The sequence below is a fragment of the Spea bombifrons genome, chromosome 13 (genome assembly GCF_027358695.1).
Source record: "Spea bombifrons isolate aSpeBom1 chromosome 13, aSpeBom1.2.pri, whole genome shotgun sequence".
Classification (NCBI taxonomy): Eukaryota; Metazoa; Chordata; class Amphibia; order Anura; family Pelobatidae; genus Spea; species Spea bombifrons.
In genome coordinates this window covers 2,435,907-2,458,565 of record NC_071099.1, presented here as the reverse complement: position 1 = coordinate 2,458,565, position 22,659 = coordinate 2,435,907, and the positions used below count along the sequence as shown (strand labels likewise).

At 40.7% G+C, this 22,659-nt stretch overlaps 1 protein-coding gene across 1 annotated transcript; it reads left to right on the top strand.

Moving 5' to 3' along the window:
* The first annotated feature begins 7,403 nt into the window (after positions 1–7,403).
* Positions 7,404–21,414, top strand: FBF1 (Fas binding factor 1). The gene is made up of 27 exons (XM_053453742.1): positions 7,404–7,443; positions 8,677–8,718; positions 9,115–9,208; positions 9,393–9,444; positions 9,618–9,668; positions 10,464–10,590; positions 10,838–10,918; positions 11,306–11,419; positions 11,817–11,946; positions 12,930–13,063; positions 13,208–13,310; positions 13,450–13,833; positions 14,142–14,288; positions 14,800–14,877; positions 15,121–15,173; positions 16,538–16,581; positions 17,201–17,302; positions 17,432–17,532; positions 17,848–18,054; positions 18,296–18,435; positions 18,551–18,669; positions 19,263–19,391; positions 19,730–19,912; positions 20,086–20,223; positions 20,356–20,458; positions 20,907–21,001; positions 21,221–21,414. The coding sequence occupies exons 1-27, from the start codon at positions 7,404–7,406 to the stop codon at positions 21,299–21,301; spliced, it is 3,072 nt and encodes a 1,023-aa protein (XP_053309717.1). The 3' UTR covers positions 21,302–21,414.
* The last annotated feature ends 1,245 nt before the right edge of the window (positions 21,415–22,659 follow it).

Sequence of the window (22,659 nt, the reverse complement as noted above, 5' to 3'; positions counted from 1 at the left end):
GTACAGGGCATTGCATTGAAGACAGGCCATCCATTGCTTATTTAACCAAGGTCTTCGCTAGTCTCCGCTGGTCATCTTTCTATGAGTAATAAACCACAGGCAGCCAAGGCTTAAAACTGTTAACAGATCAAAAGGGTAGTGCATATCAGCAAAAGCCAAGTTGTCTGGTAAAGTATAGCTCCGGTCAATCCAACGTCAGGACAGGCAGAAGTGGTTCACAGGTAAAGGTAACTGCTGCAGAACAACCATAAAATACAGTTTTTGGAGATTGCATAGTCAACTATGATTTCTCACAGTTTTCCACTGGGGCACACTGAGACCACCAGAAGCAACATCATCCTCCATAATATCATCATGTGTTGCCAAGTCAAAACCAAGGTTCCACTTGAACTGACGCAGACACTTTCATGCCTAAATGCAGGGCTAAAGAAACACCTGGCACCAAGGCAACTAGAAACCACTTTCTGTCACCCAGGGTTTTCCATGGCTGCAACTGTAAATCTGGTGTAGCGCGTGCTGTGTAGCGCCCAGAGGGGTCACATAATGAATGCTACGTGACCATACAAGGTGTCTCACATCACTTGCTTTACTGGCCACCTACATAAAAGCATAGTGTGATGGATTTGCGATGGCAGTAGCATGGCAGGTGAGAGTGGGGGTAGTGTATGTGTACTACAGTGTTAGAGTCAGTGTGTATGTGTGTGTATATGTATAGTGCTGGAGCCAGTGTGTGTGTGTAATTGTGTGTGTGTGTGTATGTGTGTATATTGCAGTGTCAGGTGTCAGTGTGGTATTACTGTGTGTGTAAATGTATAGTGCCAAAGTCAGTATTGTAACAAGGTGCAGGGTGTTGTTGTGGAAGGGGTATACATTCCCCCTCGATTTTGCAGGGTTTTGTATGACATATAGGGCAGGCTGGTGCTCCACCCCGCAGTTTACATGCACCTGGACTGATACAGGATCCAGGCCAGGAGTTTAAGCTGACTCCAATGCACTGGTCAGCTGCAAGTAATTAGCTGCACTGACTGCAAGATAACCTGACCTGTTGGACAGAGGGAGAGAGAGAGTTTGTTTGGAAGCAGCAGGGCTTGCTATGCACAAAAGAGACCATCAAAAAGGTTGGTGGGATTACGTTTTGTTTAGTTTTAGACCCTGAGTAGTGAGGGAGTTATATGTTAGTATGCGCTCAGACGAGCTAGGCTTTTATTTGTAGGGAATTTGTGTACTATGTAATCCTGTAATTATCTTCATACGTGGACTACAAATAAATCGTGGTTGATTACCTAACTGAGATGTGGTGTTAATACCCTAGAGGACCGTGCTGTTTGGTACCCTGTGTGGGTGCAGGATAACAATATACATACAGTATCTCACAAAAGTGAGTACACCCCATTTTTTAAAATATTTTATTATATCTCATGTGACAAAACTGAAGAAATGACACTCTGCTACAATGTAAAGTAGTGAGTATAACAGGGAACATTTGCTGTCCCCTCAAAATAACTCAACACACCATTAATGTCTAAACCTTGGCAACAAAAGTGAATACATCACTACGTGGACATGTCCATGTTGGACATATTTTGTGTGGCCACCATTATTTTCTAGCACTGCCTTAACCTTCCTGCGCATGGAGTTCACAGAGCTTCACAGGTTGCCACTGGAGTCCTCTAGTCCTCTTCCACTCCTCAATCAGTACATCACAGAGCTGGTGGATTTTAGAGACCTTGTGCTCCCCCACCTTCCGTTTGAGGATGACCTACAGATGCTCAGTAGGGTTTAGGTCTGGAGACATGTTTGGGCAGCCCATCACCTTTAACGTCAGCTTCTTTAGCAATGCAGTGGTCGTCTTGGAGGTGTGTTTTGGGGTCGTTCTAAACATGGGTGACTTTAATCTCCCTGACATGAACTGGAAAATGAAAGTAGCTGGTTGTGTCCGGAGTGCAGATATTCTGAACTCCCTACTGGGATTATCTTTAAAACAAGTAGTTGAGGAGCCAACTCGCAAGGAGGCCATATTGGACTTAGTGTGAACGTTTGGGATCTACTGGTCATCAGTTTGTGTTGTTTCATATACGAACAGTCACACCAAAACAAGTTTTAGATTTTAGAAAAGCTGACTTTTTAAAAATGAGAATATTTATAGAGGAGTCATTATCAGACTGGGACAATTTAAATGGCGTTCAGGAGAAATTGGATTATTTAAAAGTTGTATTATTGAAGATAACAGAAAATTGTATTAGGGTGGTCAGTAAGAGTAAAAAATTAAAGAAACCCCTGTGGTACTCTGCAGAAGTGGCCAAAATCATAAAATACAAGAAAGTTAGTCTTTAGTAAATACAAAAATACCCAAAGTGAGGCAGATCTATACAATTAGGCAGAAAGAAGCAAAGAAAGTTATAAGAGCTGCCAAATCACATCACATAGTTAGATTAAAAACAAAAGAAGGAAGGTATGTAGAAGAGGATAAAGGTCTAGCTGACTGCCTCTATGAATATTTCGGTTCAGTTTTTACAAATGAAATTGAGGGAATGGGACCTCAATTAACAAAAACAATTTGGACATTTCCACTTACGGGTGTACTCACTTTTGTTGCCAAGGTTTAGACATTAATGGCTGTGTGTTGAGTTATTTTGAGGGGACAGCAAATTTACACTGTTATACAAGCTGTACACTCACTTTACATTGTAGCAGAGTGTCATTTCTTCAGTGTTGTCACCTGCAATCGATTGAATATTATTGAATATTGAGAGTGTGTGATGTATATATCCATTCAACATAGGATTTTTTTGGATTTCTTATTGTTTGTATTTTGTTTTTTTTCGGGTTTAATTATTATTTGTGGGGTAAGATGATCAGGTAATATGATCAGCATCAGGCTTTAGTTAATGAATATGATATGCACCCTTTAGTGGTAACACTGAAATGCATTAAGGGTTACATACGATGAAGCAGGGGCCGTGGCTAGCGCTCAAAGGCAATGCACGCTTAGATACAGAGCTCGGAGGATTCTCTACTTTTAACCTGTCTTTTGGCTGATTTACCGCAACGATGGGCAAGAATTCTACAGCTTCTTTTTCTACTAAGTCCTCTGGGGTGAAAGAAAAGCATTCAAGCACCTCCGTTCGTGCATTTTTTAAACATATCTCCGATCAGAAGCAAAGAGACTCGCTTACCAAGATGGCGTCGGCTCCTTCAAGCCCGCGAAGCACACGTTCCGGCTCACACTCCATTGCTGAATTCTATGCTCCACCACTTTCACAGCCTGAACCAGCATGGCAGGAAGCTGTAAAAGATCTCCTCACTAAGGCTGAAATGTCGGCCCTGTTCCATGCAGCGTTGTCCGGCATCTGTGATGACCTGCAGGACATCAAGAAGAACCTACATCAGCTGGGAGACTGGGTGGCAGCTTTGGAGGAGAGCAAAGATAAAATACACTCTACAGTGGATGAAATATCAGACTGTGTTTCGCTACAACAAGGTTCTATTGCACGTATTTATAGACAAATGGAGGACCTTGACAATAGGGGACGGCGATCCAACCTCCGTATCCGCGTCCTCCCTGAATCGATCTCCAATGCAGACATTATCTCTACATTGACGTCTTAATTTAATGGGATTCTGGAAAGGCCGGTAGACACCCCTATTATTTTGGACCACGCTCACCGTGCGCTCAGAGTGCTGCCTGCATGAATATCGCACAAAAGAACAAATACTACAGAAATGCAGATCAAAAGTACCCATCCTTTTTGAAGGTCATACTATAAACATCTTTCAAACATTTCCCCCATCACATGACAGAATCAGAGGCGGCTGCGCCCACTGACCGTGGTGCTTTGGGAGGCCTCTGTTCCCTATCAATGGGGGTTTCCCTTCTCGCTGATTGCGAGGCAGGGAACACAAGCGGTGGTTCTGTGTCAGCCGACGGATCTACCTGATATCCTAAAAACACTAGGACTCCCTCTGTTGAAGATTCTGGATTGGACGACCTCATCGTTCAACTCTCCTTCACCGTGGCTGTCGTAGATAATTACACCACGAATCTCTTTTTGATATATATATATTTGTATTTTTCTTGCGCTCCCTTATATTTAATACACACACCCCCTTATTACACTCATATAAGTAGATCCTCTCTCTGTCTTCGTATTGCATCCCACATGTTCATACAGTTTTTGTTTTACTTTTCACCTTTTTTGGTTATTATTTTCACAATGTTATCCACCCCCCCCGTGTTTGCCATTCAGAGATCCTTCGGTCTCTGGCGTTTGGTAGTTGCCCAGTTTACTGGTCGTGGTGCTCTCTCTTTGATGCCCTGGCATCTTGCTCTTATTTTTGGGATAGGAGTATGTTTTGTTTTGTTTCCCCTTGTTTGGTATTTTGTTCTAATAACTATGGTTGCTCGTAATTTCATTGTACATTGCTATGCCTTGCCGTCACTTCCTACAGGTCCTGCCAGTCACCAACAAAATGGCCCTTGACCCAGTTAAATTGAACAAACCCGAGCAGAGATCCAAACTGTTTGCAGAACTCAAAAGTACTAAAGTAAAAATAGCCTTCCTCCAAGAAACACACTTTCGGGCCACTAAAGAACCCAAACTGACTAATAAAAAATGTCTTCTCTCACCTCCAGTAATCCGGAGGCACAAAATGAGAGGAGTGGGAATTCTTCTGCATAAACATTTACCCTTTAGCACCCTGAATAGCTGGCAGGACTTGTAGGGCAGATGCCTTTTTGTAAAAGGGTTTTTAGGCCCCCATAAAATCACTTTGGCAAATGTTTATGCCCCTAATCGTCATCAATCACGATTTCTCAAGTTTGTTATAAAAAAAAAAAAAGATGGACTTTCAGGAAGGTATGACCATATTGGGGGGCGACTTTAACATGACTATGAATCCTTTACTTCCATCCACGTTAGTTCAACTAGACACTCTTAGGTCTCAACTAGCTGCCCTCTTAAACGTCAATTCCTTCTCACTAAAAATGTATTTTTTTTTAATATGGGGACAAACCCAGCAAGTTGCTGGCCAGAGCCCTTAGAGCCCAAAAGGCCACCCACTTTATTTCACCAATTTTTGACGAAACGGGCAAACAGCACTCCACCGCAAGTTTTATCAGAAACTATACAACCTCCCATCGGTGCAAAATAATCTTCCTAACTATACTCAAATTCTAGATGCATACTTAGCTAAATATCTTCCAAACCCCCTGGGAGACGAAGATGCAGATTCAACTTTCCTATTAGATTAGAGGAGGTGCAGGAGGCCATAAAGACCACTCAACAGGGCAAGAGCCCCGGACCTGATGGTCTCACAACTGCCTTTTACAAAAAAATTCCTCCCTATCCTCGGGCCCCATTTAGTCAATGTATTCAATTCTCTGACTTCAGGTTCCCACTTAGATCCCCAATCCAATTTAGCACACATTTCGATCCTATTAAAGCCTGGTAAGCCCTCTTATGTGTCAGGCAGTTATCGCCCTATTTCATTACTGAACTCTGATGTCAAATTATTAGCAAGAATATTGGCCATGAGACTTAAGCCCTTTATCCTCCATCTCATACACCGAGATCAGGTGGGTTTTGTCCCAGGTAGAGAGGCGAGGGACAATACTACCAGGGTTGTTGACCTTCTAAGTTACTCTGCCCAGATGAAATTCTGGTATGAAATTATGTACAATTTTGGTGTGTTACTTACACACCAAAATTGGACCAAAAAAACCCCAATATTATATATATATCTCTATCTATCATGCCCAGGTTCTAGCATGTACTGGCTGCCTGGGCGTGATTGCTGTGATTGCTGATGGCCAGCTCCCATTGCCACTGCAGAGATTTAGTTATGAAGTTTTGGTAGTTACTGGTATACAGATATTATTTGATTTATGCAAAACAGATATTCAAGCAGAACATGTTGCATGGGCAGGAATGCAGACTGTAGGACAACAACGAAAGTGTGAACACCCAGGATGCAGCGAAAATAAAATATACAGCAATATTTACTGTACGGGATCATGGCTTTAAGCTTTACACCACTGCACCCTTTAAAGTGTTGACTTTCTTTGTCAGTTAACCTTGTTTTAGCATCTCTATTTAGTATCTGCCCTCCTAATGTTATCCTTTGTCTCCCAAGACTCCCTTTCTAACTTTAACATCAACTAAACTTCCTGATCAGGTAGCCAAGAAGCTCTCGACCAAACAAGGTCTATCCAGAAAGCAGCTTATAAGGAGCCAGCAGCATGTTTGAGTCTATAGCCATTACATTTTAAATAATTAAATAATATAGGATTTCATTTTGAAAATCAGCCACAGCAAGGCTTCTCATCTCACTTTCTTTTTACCTTTTTACCGTTTGCTACACCTACTATCATTACAACAGATGCTGGCATCTGTGCATTTGCTCTGAAAAAACCCTTGTCTTATAATTGAGCAAATACGTACCGTATTTGCTCAATTATAAGACGAGGGTTTTTTCTTGATGCAAAACACCTTTTATATTTGGATGCCCAATGAGCATGACAGGAATTGTAGTTCTGGAAAACTCACCTAAGGTCATCCTCATGGGATAAAAGAGCTGACAGTTACCTTAATTTTCCACCCTTTAATAGAACAATGGTTCAAAAAAATGGTCGTCATGGACACCTTGACCTATCGTTATAAAAAAAATACACTTGAGTCACCTGGATTCAAGCAGAGATATTAACCATAACATGCTAGTAGCACAATGAGACGTTTTATATATCTGATCGCAGCAGTGTATAATATGAAGGACTGTGTGGTCCTGAGAATCTTCTCCTCACCCTGAGATTGTGGCATAAATGCCGAGAGTTCCCAGTTATGCACATCACCCATGAACCCCTTCCTCATTAATTCATGAGTTCACATACACAGAACGATATTTTACACAATTCTCTGTTGTCGGGTACCGGATGTAGTGGTTGCTAAGGGAGCAGTGTGAGATGCTGCTGGAAACCGGATGTAATGGTTGTTAAGGGAGCGGTGTGAGATGCTGCTGGAAACCGGATGTAATGGTTGCGAAGGAGAAGGAGTGCGACGCTGCTGGAAACCGGACGTAGTGGTTGTTAAGGAAGCGGAGCTCGAGGCTGCTTGAAACCGGACGTAATTGTTGTGAAGGAAGCGGAGTGAGATGCTGCTGGAAACCGGATGTAATGGTTGTGAAGGAAGTGGACTGAGACGCTGCTAGAAACCGGATGTGGTGGTTGTGAAGGAAGCGGAGTGATTGGCAGCTGGTATGATCGTGTTACTGATCCCACACAGATTTGTGTATCTATTAGTGGGAAGAAAGTAATTGAGAAACAGGAGTCCATGACACAGGGGAATTCTCATCTCTGTTCTAGGTGTGCATCCAGGACTGGGTAGGAGAGAGGAGTTGAACCCCACATCATGGTGAGCTTCAAACTGGGAACAGCGTTACAGACCCGTGGTCTGTGAGGAGAAGGCTGCCTTCTGACAACATTGACTCCCCTATGTTGGCAGGAGCTACGTCTGGCTTCTTACCGGCAGATACAATGGAGCAGGGCTCCAAATCGGCACTAATGCATCTAAAATCCCTGATCCGAGGGCACACCAAATAAACCCCAAAACAATGTTTTTCACTATTGGCACATATTTTAAAAATACTTAATTTTTCATTATTGGGAAACGAAACTACTGGAGACCCACATCTCTGCGTTCTAATTTACAGTAATATGTAGAAATAATGTCTGTTGTCACATAGGCGTTCTGGTGATGATGGGATCTCGTTATATATTATACTATAAAATATTAAAATCTATATAATTAACAGTTCTTTGGGGTCAGAATGGAATAAAAACCCTGCATGGTGTTTTTCTTAATTTTAACATGCCATTTAATTAGACAACCTGTAATATGATAGATTAAGATGACATGGGGGAGATTTTTATGAACTGCGCTAATTCCAGCATCTTTTGCATGTCAGGATTTCTTATGCACAAAGCAGCTGTATTGTCTTTGGCAGTCCCAGTCACATCATATTCTCTGTAGTACGCAGTCATCTAACTGGTGGGTGTAAGTTTTCAGGTTGCTTATCAGTAAGTGTTGTGATTTGCCCAAAATATGTGTGTGTGTGTGTATATATAGATATAATGTATATCTCAAATTCTAGTTTGATCTTATGTTTAACGCTTCAAATTATAATTTAATTTCTTTCCCCCTTTAGCCTGCAAGAAATAAGAGATTACAAGGTCTGTCTATTATTTATTTATTTTTATACTCTGCAACCCAGTTTCTCATGCCATTAGCTTTTATTTCTCATCATGCTGAACTTTCCATCTATGTTTCCCTTTCTTTTCTGCCCTGGTCAGTGATTGTATAGTATTGTTCTTTGCCGTATTATTGTTATTATCTTTTATTTATATAGCGCCAACAATTTACACAGCGCTTAATACAATAGATATATTCAAGGGGTATGACAAGACGAGAATTGACAGGCTAAGATAAACCGATACATTCGGTGGAGAGAACCCGGCTTGCAAGCTTACAATCTTGAGTCGTATTATTCCTGTTATTTCTGTTACCTCACCCTAAATTATATATCCTCTTCCTGAACGTTTCCTGCTGTTATCATCTGTATTTTGGATCTCCTTTTCATTTAGCGTAGTGATTTTGACAACCTTACCACTATTTCTCCCTATAGATTCCATAGACGATGTGCTTGGAGATCTTCTTGGAGATGATGGTAAGTTGAAATCTCTCTCTCCCCCCCCCCCCTCTCTCTCTCTCTCTCTCTCTCTCTCTCTCTCTCTCTCTCCCTCACTCTCTATCTCTCTCCCTCTCTCTCTCCCTCTCTCTCTCCCTCTCTCTCTCCCTCTCTCTCTCCCTCTCTCTCTCTCTCTCCCTCACTCTCTCTCCCTCCCTCTCTCTCCCTCCCTCTCTCTCTCTCTCTCCCTCCCTCTCTCTCCCTCCCCCTCTCTCTCTCTCTCCCTCACTCTCTCTCTCTCTCAGTCTCTCCCTCCCTCCGGGAGCATACTAGTGAAAAACTCTGTTTTAACCAGTTCCCGGCATATGTTCTTGTTCAGTTTGTAGCAGACACATTTGGAAAGTAAACGTTGGATCTCTGTTCTTGTTCCTACAGACTTCTCACCACCTAACCAACGCAAAGCATCTCCTTCAACCTCTGCCCCTTCCATCTTGCCTCGATCAAACATTTTGCCCAAAGCAAATAAAAAGTACGAAAATCTTATTGTCTTATTTTTCAATGCGTAACATGAATGTGTATTCAGTCTTCTTAAATTTCATTTTTTTTAAATATTTTTTTCTTTTAAAGCTACCCATATATCTAACCACCGTATTTATATCTTGTGTATGGTCTATGCATTTCATGTGTGTGTATTATTATATCTCTAATGCCAGGTCACCGCTTGATGACACATTCTTCAGCGAGCTGGCTAAAGAGGTAACAGAGGTAAGAAAGTGGCCTTAACGAAACCAAATGTTAGGTGATCCCTTGGTAAACTAAAATGCACCGTATGCCTTTTCTGAAATTATTTAGTTTTTTAGTATCTGACTAAATCTATTCACCATTACAAATGCTAATATTCAATATATTTTTCCTGTCTGTGTCTAATATCTCTGCAGGATTTCGATATCTCAGAAGCTGATGCTCAGGCTCTACTTGAAGACATGAAGGTGATCCTTTTATGTGATACGATAATTGTTAAATGCCAAAACTCTGTGCTGTACAAATGAGTGATTAAAAAAAATAGAGGTTTTAAATGCAATTTATAGCATGAACAAACTAAAGGTCGCCTTGACATTATCCACTATGCTGTTTGTTTAATGGACTGTTAGGGCCATGTTTGATGAACCCTTTTTAAACTAAGTAAATGAGCAGCCTGCTAATTGAGGAAACATTACACTTCTGAAATGATGCTGGACACATAAAGCCGGAATAACGTATGCCTTTCTATGGAGAAATATAAAGGAAGTTATTAAAATGCAGAACTTTAAATCCTAAGAAACATCAATGGAAAATGAAAAAAGGGAATTTTGCTTAATATCCCATTATTGTTGGAGCTCAGATCCTAATTCTTAATGTAGTGGCACAATGTTTGTTGTCTGTGTTCACTTCCAGCAACCGGTTCTGGATATATTCATGACCCGTATCAATTGTCCTGGTCATTAGGGGATGGTTGGAGGTAGTATTATAATATAATCTGTAACTGGAATGGTTTATAGAGCTTCTAGGATAGTACTTCTAGATCTTAAGCGTCACCCTTACGTGGAATGTGAAAATACTGTAAAGAAATAATGTGACATTTTTGAAATAAACTCCCTTATTAGCTGGTCAGGAATGGAATAAATACCCAGATGGACAGAGTTTACGAGGGTCCTACCAGTGTAAAAGCTTTTTGGCAAATTTGCAATGATTATGTGTAATCTAACTATGGGTGCCTCTCTCTCTCTCTCTCTGTGCACCCTCAGGATCTGGATGACATGGATGAAGAAATATTTGGAGGAAAGAAGCCCAAACCCGCCCCTGCAAAGAATTCTGCCATTAACCAAAGCACCGAGCAGAAACCTAAAGAAAAGACACTGGAGCCAAGGAGAGGTGTGAATGAATTATCCTCCGTAGACCCCGTACCCAATCTGTGTTCTTCTAACTACATCTAAGATACTAAAAGCATTCAAGGGATATATAACAAATACTTTACAGTCTGACGTGTGTCAGTTATTACATTTTCTCTTCTAAATAGCATTTGAATCAATATGATAAATACGTAGGAAAGCACACAAGGTCACAAGGGCCTGGTGATCTGTTTAAGTTTCTTTTGACACATTAATTGTTTCTATTTCAGGACACTCTGCCACAGAAAGTGAAAAGAAGCCCCTGTCTTCTGCAGTGGGGCTGTCCCAGAGTCAGAAGTTTGCTTTTGATGGTATGTTTTTATCCAGGTGAAAACGAGAACCCATTTTGATGTGACTTTTTTTATTCCAGAGGGTATTTGAGTGGCAGCTTTTTTCCCTGCACTGAATGCCGTCCATTTTCTTACTGCTGCTCAGCTGATGCTTAAAACGTCCAGCCAGACACCAGTGCTCAGATATTTCTTACTTCCATTACCGTGGTACTCTGTGCAGCCTGGATTTGTGTAACACAATGTATGAGGGTAGCACAGACAAATATAGGGGTTTCTGAACCTGTATTCGGTAGGAAGGTGCCAGCTGTGTACATGAGGGTGTGGATGGCACCTAATGTCTAAATACCATATTGCATGCATTTTATCACAGTATTGGACAATTCCTATATTTTTATTTTTGTTAATCAGATCTTGATGACCCTCTTGCTGGGATCTTGTCTGATGAAGATGATGGAAGTTCCAAAAATACTAAGCCTACAGGTTACAGATTGCCTCATGATCCTACTCCCATGAAGACTGAAGGTAGGAAGAGCAGACATTAAAATCCAAAGGTTTACTTAATGACAAACGTCTTGTCTTAAATTCAGTCTATATCTCAACTGCTATGACTATCCATTGTCCAAGATCATGTTGAAAAAAAGGATAAGCGACCTCGCAAGTCATACTCTGCCTATTAAGTCCATGGATTTCATTCTTACTATAAGTAATAATATATATAGTATATAATTCTATGCAAAAGGGAGGGCTATACATGCTAATGACATTAATAACAGCCCACAGGATAATTACTCTTTAAGGGACTATTTCCCTTGTTTGCTACTTCCTATAGTTTATAGGCCGTGGACTGATGCTCGCATCATTTTACAACAGACAGGTTGTGTGTATTCCTTCACGCCTTCACCCTGACTTCTTTCTCCAGAGGCCGCTTTACCCAGCCCAGCACGACCTTCTTCATCCTCTCGCAGGAGGGACGAGCTGATCTTTGAAGACGACTCTGATGACATTATGGATGCCTTGGGGTTTGGCGATGCCCCCCAGAAAGGGGAGAGGTAAGAGGTCTAATATCCTGAGCTCCTACAGAAAATGCCAGACTTATCCTAACAGTCCACGTATTTCTTGAGAGACAGTCATACTTTGAGATTGTTTTTTGGGGGGGTTTTCTTAGCTAAACGAGCAGGGCTTCCCGTGGAAACCTTCCCAGTGGTTGCTTCTGAGCAAACACTTTTAGATACTGTCAGTTCATCCAAACATCATAATACACAAGTGCAACGGTAGCATTGTTACAATAGGGAACAGTGAAAATATTTAATAAAACAATTTACATTTTACAATAACAGTAGCACACCTTGGATCAGAAGGATAAGAGTGCCCTGGTCTTGTGGGCTTACAACCAATTGGGTGGTTGAAGTGGAATGATACAATAGGAAGAGGACTGCTTGGACGACGTGATTGTGGCGACGTGATTCGATGACGAATGGCAGGCAGGGTATCTTCCAGAAGCTCTTTATTTGCAATAGCCCATTAAAAACGCTTAATGCTTTAAAAAACTAAGTCCAACGCGTTTTGTTTCGTGATACCCTGCCTGCCATTCGTTTGTATCCAGCAAATGACTGTTTTTTAAAACTTTGAGGTGGTTTTAAAAGTTCCAGCAAACCTCCAGGATTCCTAAGATACAGGCTATCTTAAAGGCGTAGTACCTACTACAATTTTGTGAGTGGGGGCTGTTTTTAAACCTTTTAAACATTATTGCACAGTTTGTGGTTTTCATTCTTTTTACAGAGTACTTTTAACCCCTTAATGACAAAGCCCGTATATGTACGGGCTCAAAATGCATTGTTTTCAATGGGTTTAGGGACCGCCCATTGTCCTTAAGGGGTTTAAGCTGAGAATTCTGTTCTGTTTTTCCATATGCAATAATACAACAGTCAAAGACTCATAAGAACTATTGTGTTCTAATTATCTTTATAACACATTACGTGGGTGGGATGGCCGTTTTATAGATTCATGACCCCATAACTATTTGTTTCCCAAGTTCCACCACACGGCCAGCGCGATCTAAACTAGATGAGCTCCTGGGACGTGGTACATCTGCCAAGCTTCTGGAGAGGCCACTTACTGGGGAGCAGAAAGAATTCAAACTTGATCCTAAATACACAAAGCAACCAGGTGAGAGGAAAGCTATATTCTTTCGGAAACATGTCATTGTAAATTTGAAGATTTGCTTGTTTTGAAGTTAATTTGACAATGTGTGTAAAATGGCAAAAAAAAAAAAAACATTAAGCTTTTAACTTGGAAGATTTGTTCTTGCAGAAAAAGAGGACATATTTGGTGATGAGGAAATTGCTTTTGGCTCCTACAAACCAACAGTGATGTCCAGCCCAGACAGCCGCCGATCTCGGCACTCATCTATCAGGTGCTTTATTGTTGAGTATGTATGTATGTATGTATGTGTGTGTGTGTGTGTATATATGTATATATATATATATATGTATATATATATATATATATATATATATATATATATATATATATATATATTCTAAATTACACAGATTATCTGCTGAGAACAATAGTATTTTGAAGTCTGATGCAAAGTCTCAACCTACCACACCTGTGTCCCCGAGCCCTGCTAAAGGAGAAAGGAATGGGGCTGACTGGTTGGGTTTAAAAGATGACGTCCTAGATGTATTCCCTGTCAGAGAACCCACTAGAACCTCGTCAGCCACTCCAACCGGCCTCCACCAGTCTGGAACCAAGACTGCTAATGGACCTGCAATTCAAACACAAGCAAGCCACTCAGAAGAACCCGGTGTTCCTCAAGAGAATGATGAATGGCTAACTGCTGCACTCTCTCGCAAGAAAGCCCAGCAGCTGGACAAAGGGGAGGTCAACCAGAAAGGCCAGAATCGTAGCGTTCAGAAGGATGCCGGGAGCAGGTGAGAAGAACTGTTGTGCTTATGTTGTGCATTATAGAGAGGATTTTTAACTATGAATAATAGCTATTATGCACAATATAACAGTAAAGGCATGGACTGTAAAAACAATTTGTTTTTAAATGTGTCTTCAGAGGTAATAAAGTCCACAGTCATTAACACCACTGAATAACTTTTGTCTATTAACAGTATGCACAGGTAAAGTGATAACTAGCATTATCTTAAGTTTTCTTTGTCAGGATTTTTAGGATGGTTCCTCTCCGTTAACTTAACTCCCTCTCGTTGTTACGTTTCTGATTGTTGTTCATCAGGCAGCTGGAAGAACCCGGTGTTCCTCAAGAAAATGATGACTGGTTATCTGCAGCCCTCTCTCGCAAAAAAGCCCAGCAGCAGGAAAAAGGGGAGGTCAGCCAGAAAGTCCATAATCATAGCATCCAGACAGATGTCGCTAGTAGCAGGTAAGAAAAAAATCCTCCATAGTACTGCAGACTCCTTCTGGTCTCGGCTTCTGTGAAGTTACCTTTTATTTTCTTTATTATTATTGTTGTTATCTTGTCATCTTCAAATCGATTACATGTGCAAGCTAGATGTGAATGAATGAAAATAATTGCATATACTTCATCAAAAATTCAGTTTAGCTAATTCTGTAGCTTTATAGCAATATGTAAGATTGCCAAGCTAACAATAATTGACTATATAAAATTCTGCAATGACTTCCGCGCACATAACAAATTCCTATTTAAAAGGAGGAGAGGGCCATGTTCTTCTTCCTGTTAAACTAAAAGCTAAACTGTTCTCCTAAAACATTTTGTATATTCAAACATTTCAAAAGTATTGGAGCAGGATAGTTTAATGCGGTAGCAAATATATGGATTGAGATGGGCCAAATGATGACAAAATAGTTACACTACAGGAAAAATGATTTAGCTGTTTAGAAACGTATCTATCTAAAACGCCTTATCTTTATAGTGCTAAAGAAACCCAGAAAACTATTGTCCCCAATACTATGAAGCCGAGTGTTTCGTCGAGTGCTGCTGAGGTGTCTGGGTAAGTATCCCTGATCTGTGATTGCATTCTGTATAGATCTCGGGGAGAACATGTCATGGACTGCAGGCCGTAGCTACAAGGGCAAACATAGTCAATTCTTGGAACTTCAGAACAGACATGTCAGTGACCTGTTTTAACATATAAAAAGCCATTACTTATTCCTTCTTACCCAAATATGTATCCCCTCATCACACCTGCATTGCTCTAATAGTTTCACTACCCATTCTGCATTCTGTTTCACAGGTCTCCTTTTCCCAGTGTTGTTTCTACTTCCAGACAAGAAATCACGCCAAAAGGTTAAGGTCAAAAGTCACTCCTTACATCTAATTAACAGCAAAATCACTTTTTTTAGTTTTTTCCATCCTTCCACACTTATAATGGAACCCCTAACTCTGTATTTGCACACCATCCTGCCTCACAGGTACCGGTGTACTTATGTTAGGATGGTTCCTGCATAGTATTTTAAACATATACATTACCTTCACCCTGGCTTGTGTTCACTTTACGGCGGCATCTTTTCCTGCTCCATCTGGTGGCCTGATGAGATATCTGGTTGCCTGGTAAACAGGCGTACTAAATCAACAAATTAACCCCATGACCCGTTTTATATATAGTATGTCTTTTTTTGTTCATATGTTGGTGCAACAGATTTGACACAATTAATAGTGTCAGACACTGGAAAAAATACAGCCAGACTAATCCACAAGTAGATAGGAGAGCAGAGCCTGGAGTCTCTAGTCCTAAAACATAGCTTTTGCTTATCCAAAGTTAAAACCATCATAGCACGGGAAGATAGATAATCAGTTAGTGATCGACCTGACGTGTTTCGTCCAAACAGGACTTACCCATAGGTGAACCATCCAGATATAAATACCTTAGGCGAATGTAAGCACAGCAGAAACCTTACTAAGTAAAGGCTAAGTTTTCTCACCAACCTCTCATTTAGATTTGTTCTCCACATTTATAGATCTCAATAGGTTTATAAGGACTCTAAACCCCCAAAAAACATTTGCAGCTGTCGAGAATACTGGGAATGTTGAGGATGTGTATATGGGTATAGGCAATAATGTATCTTTGACTTCTGTTGATAGCTGTGATTCTGTGAAAGATAAGATTGAGAATTCTTTGATTTGATCACCTTTTACCCTATTCACACACGAGGCTCCACTTTAAACATTTGCACTCTGTGAACATTTGTGTTCCTTTAAAGATAAGAATATCAACTCTACCATTTCCAGACATTTTCAGTCCCACCAAGAGGGGTTAGGATCATTTGGATGATCCCTAACCCCTCTTGGTGGGACTGAAATCATTGAGTGGGTTAGAAAACTAGCCAATGAGTCTGTTGAATTTTTACTTTGGAGACTAGACAACCCCAGGGTCTAAACTCGGTACCTCTGATTATATATTTTCCTGTGATGGTTTTAACTTTGATGGTGGTGAGGGTTTTAACTTTGGAAAAATAAAAGCTATGTTTTAGTACTGAAGACTCCAGACTTTGCTCTTCTATCTACTTGCGGATCAGCTGCCGTTTTTTCAGTGCCTGTTTTCCAGATTACGGACGTGTTGGGTGACTGGTGCCTGGTGGGGTTGGGCTACTTGTGTCTGTGCCTTCTCCCCTTCGCCTTGTGGACATTTAATGGTGTCTCTTACTTTGCAGCTCCATCCTCTGTGCCGTCAGAATCTCGAAGAGCAGAAATGGAGGTCAGTTTATGATTAAAAAAAAATAGTATTCAGGAAATCGGATAACCCAAAGAGCCTGTCCTTCAGTTTTTATGTCAATTTGCACGGCTTGGGGGGCATATACATGGGAAGAGAAAAATTAATACAAAACAATAATGTTGTATGTTTGGACACAATATTTTAAAAATAAATTGCACTCACCAACATGACTCTAAAATAATGAGAAAAACTCCAATGGTGCAGTATCGTTGTAATAATTCAAATAAAATACAGAATTGCACAATTCTGTTGACGCATCTGATGATGTCATCTCGTCCTGCACCTTTGGCGTTTTTTCCATTATTTTAGAATTTTTAAAGATGATATTAAAGAAGAAAATTTCACCACTATCCCTGATGGGCTTTTTTTGCGTACCACTGCAAGAACCATCATTTTGCCCTCACGTGAACCGAGGGCAATATGGCAGCTCTTGCAATGATGTCATCTACCCGATCCTCCAATAGGAGGAGAGGATGTCACCACAAGCACCTCCATTTTGCCCTCACAAATCTGAATGCACTAGTGTAATGCTGAGTTCTTTGAAAGGAAGGTAAAAGAGCTGAATGTACACTCAATTACTATATGTTTCTCTGCATTCTAGCAACTGATTCCCACGCGGTCTGTTGAAAGAGTGAAAGAGGATGATCGGGGCCATAAAGAGCTACAGGATGCTATGAACCGTATAGCAGATCTGGAGGCACAGGTATGAAGATTATACATTTCTAGGTTTCTATTTATGCTAATAGTGTTCTATGAGCTGTAGCGCATCCCACGTGTGACTCTTACAGTCCTATTCTGTCACCTGACATGAATTCGCTCTAATGTATTGTAGGTGAGGAGGCTACAGCTGGAAAAAGAGCAACAAGCCCTTCTGCTGGAGACTCTACGGGAAAGACATAAAGAAGATCTGGAGCTGGTAGAGAGCACACATAGGTAGCTGTACCTTCACAGTATGCATATATACATGATCATCATATATATAGCACCATCAAGCATGACGAAAAACCATTGATAGATAAACCTTCTCCAAAAGTGAGCATAAGCAGAGGTATTACACCCTCCAACTTCCTAAGGGAATAAGTGCAAATTTAAATACAAAAAATAGGTTCATATACCAGTGGTTGTACTCCCCTTATTTGCACAAACTACTTTTACCATGGGATACCCTAATGACAATATACAAGTTGTTGCCTTTTTCACTTATGTGCTTCAGAGCTTTGGTGACCCTCTCATTTCCCCCCATTGCAGGCAACGTCTGAAGCTGCTGGAAGACTGTGCCAGGCAGAGAGAAGAGCGCCTGTGTCAAGAGAACAAAGAGCTCTCGGAACAGCACCTCTCTTACTGCCAGAACGCAGAACAGGAGAAGGCTGATATGTGGACCCAGTGTCAGAAGAAACTGTCCGAGTTCCATCAGGAGAAGGAGGTGGAGGTAGAAGGGATTAAACAGCTGCACAGGTGAGAGTATGTGATGTTTCAACATTTGCAGTAGGCACTCTTCCAGTGATGTAAATTAAGAATAATGTAAAAAAAAGTAGAAAGGATAATAGTATTATTCTAACATATTTTCTTGTAACCATCCTAGTACTGCTATTTTTGCTTAATATAATACACTGAACAACAACTTAAACATTTTTTAAACTTTTACCTGTGGTATTCCCTCTACTTTCCATCACCCATTATTTATTTTTTTTCTTAGGTCCCTAAATTGTGTTATTGAGCAGATGGGAACTTTCACTCAAAAACTCGGTGTATTGTCTGAAAAAGTGGATAACACCAAACTGAGTGCATCTCAGGAACCTGAGAAGGGGATGTGGCAGGGAGAAAGGCAGCTTCAAGGTACTGACCTTCATACAGACTCCACGGTCTGTGCTATGAGACTTAATGCAGCCACATTTAAGCTGAATTAATAACAGAGATTACAGAACATTTCATGTTAATACTTTCTATTCAGGTTTACAGAAACTACTGAGTGATCAGAATAGGGAAATGGAAGAGGAGTGGAATAGCTTGCGAATGGTCATAACAAGTATGGAGACTCGACTGACCGAACAGAGCCGTCTGCTGGAACAGGTGGGACATGTCGGATTTCTTTTCACACCTTGGTATTTCACCACTAAACTGTACTGAACCTTGTGAAAGGGAGTCACCGGACCTGTCCCCTAAAAATAGTGGTGACCCATAAACACAATCCAAGTAATAAATATTAACCTTATTATTTGAAATAGCTCTTAGCTTTGTGATAAAGGTTTATAAAAAGAAAATAGAAAAAACGCTTGTTGAATGGGTGGTATATTGTTCTTGCTAACTACATCTAGATCGAAAGTGGTTATTACACACTTTATTCAGCATTAGCTACACTTAAGTCTTGAAAATTGGCCTTTGTTTATTTTTCTGTCCCCACGATTATGATTAGTTGCTGGCACTTGTTAAGTTTTGATTATCTTTCATTTTCAGTGCTAAAGGTAAGTTTTATTTTCTTAATTGAGTTTAGGGCCACCACTGTTCTCTTTATTATTGTATTGTACACACACACGGTGTAACAACACAGTTGGTGGGGGCATTTAAGTTGTTCATTCTGGAAGTTAAGCTCTCTCAGTTGTGATATAAGAATTTGCTCTTGCCCTGCCTCTGACGCCATGCTGGTCCATCACTTCTCTCTGCAGAATGCCCTTATGGAGGAGCGTCATCGGTCTTATATGATGCGTTTTGCTGAGGAAGAGAAGAAGCTTAAGACTGAGTGGTCTGAGCTGCACGCCCAGCAGAGACTGAATAAGGAGAGATCTTATAAACATGTGAGTACCATATAATGCAGTTAGTATGGGGTGGTGCCATTGAACGCAGCTACTTCTGTATGTACATTTAAAGCTGTATTGGGAAATAGGAGATTTCCTACCAGGTAGTAGCAACTGAACACATCTCCTGACACATGACTTAATGCCAATCAGATCCAGCGCTTGCTCAGGTGTGGGGTGGGTTTGTCTAATGAGACCCCTTGTGCACAATGGAAGTGCTTTCCTGCTGCTGATAGGCTGTCACAAACAGCCAATCCTGTTCAAGAATTGTTAGGTAACGGAGGAGCCCCGATAATCTCCTGGTCTTTCTCATCTCTCCTCTTATCCTCTTTTCTCAGGAGCAAGCCGAGCTAAAGATTCAAGCGAGCGAGCAACAGCTCAGGGAGCAACAACTAGCATTAGCTAGAGAGAGGCAAGAGCTGGAGGAAGAGAGACTGGTACTGCGCTTGGAAAAGGAGAGAGTTAATGCGTCTGCCTTACGTCTCCAACACCGAACGGAGGAAGTGGAGAGCATGAGCAGGGTATGCACTTTGGTTCTAATGTCACAAGCAAAGGCATAGTGGAACCTAGAATGATTAGGTGTGATGGGTGTCTGAAATGGCCGTGCTGTCAGCTTGAAAAAGTAACATGTCTGGAGTCTTGTGGCTAAAGCTTACAATGCAGGTCATCATATCTCCCTCTCCCTTTGAAACAGTTGGCTTCGCAGCTTTGTGAGAAAGGGGAGAAGACTCTAGCAGAGGCGAGGAGGGTAGAATCTCAACACCTGAGCCGTTTGAAGACCATCCAACAGAATCTAGACTGGTTAAGAAATAGAGAAGAATATATCCACCAGGTAAGGAGTTTACCCTTCCCCATTAACAGTGACCAAAAGACTCCCCTCATTTAAAATGCCTTTTGTAGCAATATTCGCATTAAGACATAAAATGGTGCTGTGGATTACAGAATCTTTTGTGATTTATACCAGGAACGATTAAACCTTGATAATCAGAGATGCCAGCTAAACAAGCTTCGTCAGGCGCTCCCCACTACCTCATCCTTGCCTGTTCCTGGAATCCAAGGAATAAGTGGTAAGACACACACTAGGCCAACCTTTTACCTTTGCATGGAAAATCTGATTAGCATTATTTTCTTAATTAGCTAAATTAAAACTTATCGAAAAACAAACTGCAAGGATGTGTGTTTGCTGGTAAAAAAGGGAAAAGAAAAAATGGAAAACTTTAAAGCAACATAGCATCAAGATAACTAATATAGGTAGTAATCACAAAATAATAATTGCTGTGTGCGTCATAAAAATAAGAAACAAGACAGACTAATAATGTGGAGCAAGTTAAAGCAAATGTTGGGCTGCTGAGGAGCATTATCAACCATATTTTCCTTTTAGATAAGTGCCTAATAAAACAAATGGGCTGCCCACTGCTAGAAAGAATGCCAATTTTGTATTTTGTGTAGATGGCTAGATCAAACTGTTGCAGCCATCTTTGTCTCGTGTTTTAAAATACAATTTCTCCAATGCAGCAATGGGTAATCCACAAACCCAGAAGTACAACAGAGTTATGCAAGAGGCAGCGTTTGAGACCAAGGTAGCCCTGTTTAAAATCTCTGCCCACCAGGTAAGAATGGTCTCTAAAATTGCAGTTTTTTTTTTAAGATCTGGACTGGAAGATGGCTACTTATTTACCTGACACTGGGCTACAGATACGAACAGCATGTTATATTATATGGGGGGTTATCGGTATGTTGTAACGATAACGTAGCAGTTTAACATATAAGGGCCGTCCCACATAAACACCCATTTTTAAAAGGCTATGACCTTTTGTCTCTTGTTACAGGACAAGGACTTTCTGGCAAATGAGCAGCATTACCTGGACAACTTAAAGAAGTCCAGCCTGACCTGGCCACAGACCATGTGATGGAAAGTGGAAGTAGCCAATTTGGGACGTTTTTCCCGATAGCAACTGTGTCAAAGGTTATATGATTGGTGCACAAAGAATGCCACTCTCTTTATGTGTTATATATATATATATATTATATTATATTATATTGTTTTTATAACTAAAATAAATACTTGTCAGCTTTGTAGTAAATGCCTCTCATATTTGAATAGTCAGATAGTAGAACAGTAATCTTCGTTAATGGTCTTACATCAGCAGCAATGAACAAACACGCAAAGAGTTAGCATGGCCCCTCTAGGTGGTACTAGTGACTACAAAACCAGATGTCTTATATACATATTGAGCAACATCTAGTTGTTCAATCTAGTTACTTTTTGAGTTAAGTTTCTGTGCTAAAACTTACTTCATATTAGACTTATGCATTCAGATTCGTAGAAACTTTATTTTAACCAGTTTTGCCTATTTCATGTGTTCGTGTGAATCTCAAATATGGAAGTTTCTCCAACGAAACAAAAATGAATGGCAAATTTTCCAAAATGGTGGAGCTGAGGCACTGACCCCTGGGACTGTTCTCTTAAGCGTAGGCGCTCCGAGGGAAAGGGTTAATGGAGCAGAGGGGATAGTGGGAAGAAGCGGACCAAGAAAGTCAAAAGAGGTAAAACGAATCTGCAAAAGGAGACTGGGACACGTAAGCCATTGGCGGAGAAGGTAGGGAAACACAGATAGTGAGAGAATGTGAGTGACTCAGGGTGAGTCACAACGTATTACATTTCCGAATGTAAAAAATGTCCTCTGAATTTCTTCTAAACCGAAAGGGCAGAAAACGAAATACATTGTCCCAAAACAAATAGAAAAACAAAAAATTAAAAATGTGTCCGAATAGTTTTTGGTCTATTTGCACAAGACATATTACATAGTTCAACCCTTTCAATTACATGTTATGTCTAATAGGGTATCAATGAGCAGTAAAACTGATAAGAGATCAGACTTCTTACGGATTTAAATTTTAACAAATTTTGCTATTTCATAAATTTGTACGAATTTACGAAAATTACAATGGACCCCCAGTGACAAATGAGCTGTGAATTTTATTTTTTTACTCACCCTCATTCATGCTCTTTCACACTCCCTCACACACACTCTCACGCTCTCATTCACTTTCTTCCTGAATGTCTTCTTGTCGTGCGGCTCCGCTTCTTTTCTTCTGTCTTCGTTGCTCCAAAAAGTGATGGCCTTCCACTTTCTCAATTAATCACCCCCGTGTACATTTCTATGCAGTAGAAGAAACTGCCAATCAGTCTCTAAATGACCAAAGACATTTGCTGCTTTGTAGAAGATGCCTTCACGTTTAACTCTAGACGCAAGGCTTTCGCTTT